The sequence below is a fragment of the Orycteropus afer genome, unplaced genomic scaffold (genome assembly GCF_000298275.1).
Source record: "Orycteropus afer afer isolate SDZICR_OR568_19922 unplaced genomic scaffold, OryAfe1.0 scaffold00460, whole genome shotgun sequence".
NCBI classification, from domain to species: domain Eukaryota; kingdom Metazoa; phylum Chordata; class Mammalia; order Tubulidentata; family Orycteropodidae; genus Orycteropus; species Orycteropus afer.
The window spans coordinates 2,325,415-2,334,727 of record NW_006922047.1 but is presented as its reverse complement, the minus strand read 5'-3'; the positions used below and the strand labels follow the sequence as shown (position 1 = coordinate 2,334,727).

Below are 9,313 nucleotides of genomic sequence, written 5' to 3'. Positions count from 1 at the left end.
ATCAGAGATCTCCCTGGCCCCAAAAAGTCTCTCGCCCACCTTTGAAGGCTCCCAGCTCGCACCTCCCCACGGATTTTGCACATATCAAAGAGATCTGCCCAGCCCCCAAAAAATCTCTCACTCACCTTTGAAGCCGGGGCATTCCAACCCGCCCCCCAACTTCCCAAACCCCTGTCCTAAAACCCAATTATCTACTCCACCCTTTATTTTTTTCTATAAATGTGTGAGAGTAAAAGAGCACGGGGTCTTTTGCTCAACCCATTGTCGGTGAGAGCAGGGACCCTAGTTCGAACTAGCTAATAAACTTTTCTTCTTGCACTTGCATTGTCGTGTGTTGGCAAATTCCTCGCGCTGAACAACTCCTTCATAACCTGGGCTCAACATTTGGTGCGTTGGCCAGGAAGGAGAAAAAAGTTCGAGCCGGAATCTTGCCCCCGACAGAAGGGGCGTGGGGGTCAGGAACTGGAGCCGCAGGATTGGGATCAATCTCTTGCGTAGGGAACCAATCCAAGAGTACAGGGACCGGCGGACGCGCCGGATGAGTGGGGAAAGGACCCCTTTCTCCACTCGCGGGCAGGCTGTGGGTGCTTTTTCTGGGTAAGAGCAGCCCACTTCAGGGAAGGGGAGAGGCCCCTCCAATCTGTGGTGCTGGAACGAGATCTCTTCTGGGTGTCGGATATTTATGCTGTCTGTTCTGGTGTCTCTTGTTGTGTGGCCACTGTCTGTTATTTATTCTGTGTTTTCTTAAAGAAAGTTGAAATGGGACAGAAACAGACTACCCCTCTGTCCCTGATGGTTGAACATTTTTCAGAGTTTAAAACCAGAGGATCTAATTTGTCTGTAATAATTAAGAAAAATAAACTAATAACTTTTTGCTCTTCAGAATAGCCCTCTCTTAAGGTGGAGTGGCCTCCAGAAGGCTCATTGGATAGAAAGGTGATTGCAGCCATATTCGACCGAGTCCAAGTTCCAGGCCCCCAAGGGCACTGGGACCAATTTCTTACCTTTTAGTGTAGCAAGATATGGTGACTAGCCCTCCCCCATGGCTAAAACTTTTTCTTCCCAACCTCTCTGTTAAGGTATTAACATCCTCACTCGGGACTAGCGAGAAGGAGAAGCCGAAACAATCTGAATCCCGAGCAGCTCTTCCACCAGTTTTGCCTGATTCTCAGGTTAACCTCGATCTAATGGATCTAGAAAGCAGCATATCTCCACCTCCCTATGCCCCTCCGCCACCTCCCCACCCTTTCCAGGTTCCACAAGTGTTGGAGGGAATGGAGCTTGGGAATGCTCCAAGCACGCAGCCCGTCATTACGAGCCCAGCCTCTGGTCTCCGCCCACGCCAGAGGGGCTCTCAGGAGGCTGAAGGTCCATCGTCTGCTGTCCAGGCACTACCTCTCAGAGCGGTTAGCCCGCCCTGTGAGGACAGAAGCAGAACCTGGCAGTACTGGCCGTTTTCAACATCAGACCTGTATAACTGGAAAGCGCAAAATGCCCCTTTTCTGAAAACCCCCAAAGCCTAATTAATTTGTTAGATTCTATATTGTTTACTCATAACCCCACTTGGGATGATTGTCAGCAGGTATTGCAGCTGCAGAGAGTGCATTGCCCCAAACTCCGGATTTAACTACTCAATCAGCATACCTAAGAAGATTGTCAACAAACTCCTCCAGCTTTTGTTCACCACTGAGGAATGTGAAAGAATCCAGATGGAAACCCGGAGATCTGTTTTGGAAGATAATGGGCTCTCTATAGAAACCAAGGAGTCCAAGCTGGTGTTAACATAATTTTAAATGAAACCTTTAACAAAAAGGATGCATGAGAGGTACAATTGAACATACTGTGTCTCTTCTCGAATCTTTTAGTTTTAACTTAAATCTTTAAAATACTAGAATATTTGTTTCTAAGTCATTTTAATATATTAACTAAATATGTATATGTGTGTGTGTGTGCACTGATGTATTAGCTGAGTGAATAGCAGAAACCTCTGAATATCTTGGGAGCAGATTGTTCCTTCTCAGCTTTATCTTGTTTTCCATCTTGTAAGAGCCCATTCTAGTTCTTACTCCTTCCAAAAATTATGAACATTGCTAAAATAAGCCTGAGATCTCCTGAACTGGGGGTGCCCTGTAGCTGAGCCAGAGTTCTAGCTAACAGAATCAGCCGAGTACACCTGGAGTTCAGAAGCAAGGATACCGTGATCTAGTGTTCAGTCACTTAGCACTTTCGTGAGCACCGTTGTTAACACTGTTTTGTTTTAATAACTGGAAGCACTTAATAATTATTTTACTTGTTTAATTTCACCCAAAAGATATTGAAAGTCGGGGAAGTAAAGTCTATTTCTCATTTTTTCTAGAACATAAAACTATTTGGAAATATATATATATAACCAGATTACCTAATGAACCATGCTTCTAAGCTCTCTGTAAAGTATATTCTTTTGGTCAGGATTTGTTAAAATAATTTGCAAACTTATAATATTGAACCTTGTAGAAGTTTAAGAACACCAGACTTTGTAAAAGAAAAGAAAGAGCCTGAGAAATGAAACTTTAAATTCTTAAATAGTTACTTTCTTTAATGTTCCTTGTAAATAATTAATGCAGAAGCTGGAACTTTTAGTTACACCCAGCCAAAAGCCTGAGGCCTTTTGCATAGAATGAGATAGTAATCAAAGTGAAGAGATGAACCTGGAATATCTTTAAAAGGATTATGTGTTTAGGATTATGTGTTTATCTAAATGTACTCCATACTGTTTTTGAGCCAATTAAAAAAAAATTGTAATTATTAAAATATAGCATTTTGGGATAGTGAACGAAACCACCTTAAGAACTAGATTGAAAGTTTTATCGTAACCTGAAAAGCAAGAGGGAACGTGAAATAACTGGTACTAAGTTTTTTTTCAGAAAGGGGGGGAAGAGTAGTTTTGTCTTAAAGCAGAATGTCTGCTCATCCCAGAACATAAAGGATAGTAAAAGTTAAATCTGAAAAATGTGTATTAAGTTATAGAAAAGTTGAGAGTGTGTAAACTTTATTTACCTTAGTGTTAATACCCGCAAATAGTAAGTGTAAAGAAACCATGAACTACATTGAAATTTTGATAACTTTATATCAGTTTTAGTAGATTTATTCATAAGATAGAAAAAAGAATAGTAAATCTTTCACTGCAAAATGTCACATTAACGATATACTTTCTATTAAAGTAACAGTAAAATCATAGTACTTAAGAAAGTGGTATGAACTAAAAACCCTATGACATAACAGGTTTCTAGCAGTAATGAGTTCAAGTAAATGTTATCTCTTGCATGAAACATATTTGGCCAGTAGAAATGAAAATTGGAAAAGATTGTAAATAGATCATTACAAATGATTTCTCTGCATAAATGAATTATACGATTAAAAGTGTGTAAATCCGACTTCAGCCAATACTTAATTGGATATAATAAAAGGGGAAATAGAAACTTAAGTGGGAAACCTGAGCCCCACTCAGTACTACTGAGGGAAGGGAAAATTTACATGTGAAGAGAAGACCTGAAGGAAAAAAAAATGACCGTTTAACTTTTTGCATTTCGAGCAAGCAGATAAACTTTGGGTCCATCAAAGCAGAAAAGTCATAGTCCATGAGAAGAAAAAAAAAAAAACCCTCCCAGGACTGAAAGTTAAAGGAAGCCAGTGAATAGTAAACTTGTATGTTACTTGCTTGTAACCACCTGGATCAACCTGAGTGGAAACGGAAGTGCAGCAAAAAAAAAAAAAAAAAAAAAACTAACTAAATTTAGTACTCTTTGACCTAAGACCAGGATGCTGAAGAAGCAGTCTGCAGAGATTGTGCTGTGGGGCACTATCCTCCTTGTAACCTGGAATGCCCTGCTCCTTCTCTTCTGAACACACCCAGCACCCGGCAGGCCTCCCTCAGACAGTTCTCTTGATGACGACCCCGCCAGCCTCACCCGTGAGGTGATCCGCCTGGCCCAGAACACTGAAGTGGAGTTGGAACGTCAGCGGGGATTGTTGCAGCAGGTTAGAGAGCACCATGCTCAGTGGAAGCAGCGGTTGAGAGTGCCCACTGCGGGCCCCCCTGCCCCACCGCATGTACCTGTACCCCATCATTATCAACCAGGACTGTGAGCATGAGGAAACAGCCCAGGTCATTACCTCCTATAGCAGCACCATCACGCACATCCAGCAACCTGACCTGAGCCACGTAGCTGTGCCGCCCGACCACCACAAATTCCAGAACTACTATAAAATTACGCAGCGTTTTCCGGGACCGTCCGGCGAGAGGGCCGAGCCTCTGCGGAGCGGAAATCGGTAGCAGCGGGACCTATTACGGAGCCGCAGGGCGACAGGAGCTAGCCGAGCTGGAGGGCGCAGGGGAGCGGAGCGCGGATGACCTCCGAGGCCCAGGGGAGCGCGCAGCAGTGGGGCCTGCGGCGTCGGCTGCAGCTCCGACGGAGCGGGCGGGGATGGAACGCCGAGCCGAGCAGGAGCAAGAGCCTCGGCCATGTTCACAGGGCTGCAGGACCTGAGCATGACCAACGGTAAAGACCTGAAGGAGACGCTGACCAACTGCACTGAACCACTCAAAGCCATCGAGCAGTTCCAGACGGAGAACAGCGTCCTGCTACCATCCTTGCAGTCCGCCCTGCCCTTCCTAGACCTGCACGGGACGCCGGGGCTAGAGTTCCACCAGTCAGTGTTCGACGAGCTTCAGGACAAGCTGCTGGAGAGAGTGTCCGCCATTGCGTCCGAGGGGAAGGCGGAGAAAAAGTACAAGAAGCTGGAAAACCTGCTGGAGAAGAGCTTCCTTCTGGTGAAGGTCCCGTCCCTGCAGCCCGTGGTCATGTGTGTGATGAAGCACCTGCCCAAGGTTCCGGAGAAGAAACTGAAGCTGGTGATAGCCGACAAGGAGCTGTACCGAGCCTGCGCCGTGGAGGTGAAGCAGCAAATCTAGCAGGACAACCAAGCCCTGTTCGGGGACGAGGTGTCCCCACTGCTGAAGCAGTACGTCCTGGAGAAGGAGGCCGCGCTCTTCAGCACCGAGCTCTCCGTCCTGCACAACTTCTTCAGCCCCTCCCCCAAAACCCGGCGCCAGGGAGAGGTGGTGCAGAAGCTAACACAGATGGTGCGGAAGAACGTGAAGCTGTATGACATAGTACTGCAGTTCCTCCGGACGCTGTTCCTGCGAACACGCAACGTGCACTACTGCACACTGCAAGCTGAGCTGCTCATGTCCCTACACAACCTGGACGTCAGTGATATCTGCACCGTGGACCCCTGCCACAAGTTCACCTGGTGCCTGGACGCCTGCATCCGGGAGCAGTTCGTAGACAGCAAGTGGGCGCGGGACCTGCAGAGCTTTTTGGATGGAGTGAAGAAGGAGCAGGAGCAAGTCCTGGGGGACTTATCCATGATCCTATGCGACCCCTTTACTATCAATACACTCTCCCTGAGCACCATCAAGCACCTGCAGGAGATGGTGAGCCAGGAGACGCTGCCTAGGGACAGCCGGGACCTCCTGCTGCTGCTCAGGCTGCTGTCGCTGGGACAGGGTACCTGGGACATGATCGACAGCCAGGTCTTCAGGGAGCCCAAGATGGAGGTGGAGCTCGTCACTAGGTTCCTGCTGACACTCATGTCCTTTGTGGTGGATGACCACACCTTCAACATGGACCAGAAGCTTCCTGCTGAGGAGAGAGCCCCAGTCACCTACCCAAACTTAACAACTAGTACCCATGACCTAGCTGGGATAGCTAGAAGAAGATGATTAACACAGATGGTGTTAAGTTACTGCAATGTAATAACTTGTGCTAAGCTGAACTTTACTTACTTATGGATCCACATACCTGAAGTTTCTAAACAGAACAGAAGATTCTCCAGAGAAAAAGGACCACACTTCCTCAGAGTACTGGTCTGATAGAAATGAGCAAATTAGAAATTAACTATTTAAAATGGGGGGAGATAAAAGCATGAAGTGGCTGGCTGACACATTTCCATAAGTGTGATTATTCTTAAACTGATGGTGAAAGAAATGTAAATTTTTGAAGTATAAAAGAAATAATAAGTAGAAAAGCCAGGGGGTAACCTGCAGTATAGTAAATTACTTAGTGTAACTTTGCCACCCATAAGTCTTTATAAACTCCAAAGTAAAATTTTCTATAAGCAACAATATCAGTCCTTATCTCCCGTACAAGAGAATGATTCCTCATGTACATAACAAAAAAAAAGGGGGGGGGGAATGTAAGGCCTGAGAAATCTTTAACCAGAAGCCTTTAGTATGGAGATTAACATGTCCCATGCTGAGTCCTAATGCCTCCAGGTAGATCTTAAACCAGAAGCCTTTAGTATGGAGATTAACACGTCCCATGCCTCAGAACTTTTTATCAGAGATCTCCCTGGCCCCAAAAAGTCTCTCGCCCACCTTTGAAGGCTCCCAGCTCGCACCTCACCACGGATTTTGCACATATCAAAGAGATCCACCCAGCCCCCAAAAAATCTCTCACTCACCTTTGAAACCGGGGGATTCCAACCCACCCCCCAACTTCCCAAACCCCTGTCCTAAAACCCAATTATCTACTCCACCCTATATTTTTTTCTATAAATGTGTGATAGTAAAAGAGCACGGGGTCTTTTGCTCAACCCGTTGTCGGTGAGAGCAGGGACCCTAGTTCGAACTAGCTAATAAACTTTCCTTCTTGCACTTGCATTGTCGTGTGTTGGCAAATTCCTCGCGCTGAACAACTCCTTCATAACCTGGGCTCAACAAAAGAATTCATGTTGCTTGGTTCTATAATCGAGGCCAGTGGAAGCAGCAGTCAGGACATTAGACGACATGTAGCACTGGGCAGGTCAGCTGTGAAGGAACTCTTTCAAGTGCTGAGGAGCAAGGTGGTCTCCTTGAGGACTAAGGTGCGCCTGACACAGGCCATGATATTTCCAATCACCTCTTATGCATGTGAGAACTGGACAAGGAATAAGAAAGACCTAAGAAGAGTTGATGCTTTTGAGTTGTGGTGCTGGTGAAGAATGCTGAAGGTACCATGGACTACCAAAAGAACTAACAGATCTGTCCTGGAGGAAGTGCGGCCAAGATGCTCTTTGGAAGTGAGGATGGCCAGACTTCGTCTCACCTACTTTGGTCATGTTGTCAGAGGGGACCATTCCCTGGAGAAGGATGTCATGCTTGGTAAGGTGGATGGTCAAAGAAAGAGGGGAAGACCTTCGGCGAGCTGGATTGACACGGTGGCTCCAACAATGGGCTCAAGTATAGCAAGGATCATGGAGCTGGCGTGGGATTGGGCAGTGTTTCGTTCTACTGTGCATGGGGTCGCTATGAATCAGAAACGACTCGATGGCACCTAACAACAACAACAATTTTGGGTTAATGGGATGATAAAATGAGATTACACATTTAAAATGCTTAACAACAACAACGAGCTACCATCTCACCCCAGCACTGATGGCAAGGTTCAACGAGATGGAAAATAACAAACACTGACAGGAATGTGGAGAGATTGGGATTCTCGTACACTGCTAGTGGGAATGTGAAGTGATAGAACCACTGTGGAAAGCAGTATGGTGATTCTTTAGAAAGCTAGAATTGGACATACCATTTGACCCAGCAATCCCATTACTAGGTATATATCGTAGAGAGGTGAGAGCCGAGACAGGAACAGATATGTGCACACCCATGTTCATCGCAGCACTGTTTGCTGTGGCAAGAGGACGGAGGCAACCTACGTGCTCATCAGCAGAGGAGTGGATGACCAAGCTGTGGTGCATACACACAATGGACTGCTGTGCAGCACTGAGGAGTGAGGTGGACTCTGCAAAGCACCACATGATGTGGATGGACTTGGAGGACATTGTGCTGAGTGAAATAAGTCAGTCACAGAAGGAAAATATAGTATTAGTTCATTGTTTTGCAGGGTCAAGGAAAGGTTTATATATGGAAGGAAACTTTCTTTGCTGGTTGCCTGGGGTGGGAGGGGAGGGGAGGGAACACTGCAAAAAAATTAAAAAACTGCATTGACCTATGTCACTTTAGTTTTGTATATTTCATTGTACATAAATTATATTTCAACCAAATACGTTTAAAAAAATGCTTAACACAACACCTGGCAGAGAAAAAAAAATAATAAACTCTCTGCCTTTGAGTCAGATCCAACTCATAGCCCCTCCTTGGGTTTCCAAGGCAGTATCTCTACGGAAGTAGATTGCCCAACCTTCCTTCCCAGGAGTGGCTGATGGGTTTGAACCAGAAACCTTCTGGTTAGTAGTCAAATAAATGCCTTAGGCACTATGCCACCAGAGCTCCTGGCAGAGAATAAGTGCTCAACCAATAACATCTACCACTATTGTTGTCACAGCTGAGTCAAGTGGATTTGGACTTTCTGTGACCTCTAATGGAAATGGGAAACAATTTACCATTTGAAAATCATTGTGAGGATAATTCAGAGAACTTTTGAGCCTTGTTAAAACTTTTTAGTTGAGGAAACCGGGTTGTTGGACAAATTGCTCTCAGGAAAAGGCAAAAAGAAAAAGCCACATTAGCACATAATTTGTGTCATTTATAGACAATGTGGAAGCCAGAGGGGACAACAGAGCAGAGCAGCAGCCAGGGATCCAGGTAAGGGGAGGGCAGAGAGGTTTCAAACAGCTAAGGAAGACAAACTTGTCTGTCAGTTTGTCATGCTATTGTGGCTTACATGTTGCTGTGAGGCTTGAGGCTGTGTGCGATAGTTGGAGCTGTGTCTCAACTTGGCTGGACCACAATTCTGTGTGGTTATTCACACGATGGGATCAGATGTATATATTTTGAGCAGCCAATCCATTGAAAGGGAGTTTCCATAGGGGTGTGGCCTGCATCCAATATATTTGTGGACATCCTGGGAGAAGAGACACTCTTCTATGGATCTGGATCCTGTTGTGTTGCCTACAACTGTCTGTGAGTGAACAATCCACCATTCAGCCTGGTAATCTTGGATTTGTCACTCGTTGGAGTCAATGGCCAGTATACTGCCTGCCAACCTTGAGCTCGTCAACCCCTGCAGCTGTATGTGTTGGGAAAGCCTGCAGCTTGACATTTGATCAAAGAACTTGGGACTTGCCAGCTTCTATAAGTGTGTGAGCCATTTCTCTATGATAAAATTCTCTTTCTCTATATGCATATATGGGAGCTCTGGTAGCATAGTGGCTAAGGCACTTGACTGCTAACCAGAAGGCTGACGGTTCAAACCCACCAGCCACTCCTCGGAAGGAAGGTTGGGCAATCCTACTTCCGTAGTGATACTGCCTGGGAAACCCAAGGAGGGGT

At 45.8% G+C, this 9,313-nt stretch overlaps 1 protein-coding gene and 1 pseudogene across 1 annotated transcript; both read left to right on the top strand.

Annotated features, from left to right (window-relative positions):
- The first annotated feature begins 3,798 nt into the window (after positions 1–3,798).
- On the top strand, positions 3,799–4,312 carry LOC122151446 (annotated as a pseudogene).
- A 43-nt stretch (positions 4,313–4,355) lies between these two features.
- LOC103208720 (negative elongation factor B-like) lies at positions 4,356–5,764 on the top strand. Its single transcript, XM_042782759.1, is given in 1 exon segment — positions 4,356–5,764. A coding segment is annotated over 1 exon segment (1,263 nt). The 5' UTR covers positions 4,356–4,501.
- The last annotated feature ends 3,549 nt before the right edge of the window (positions 5,765–9,313 follow it).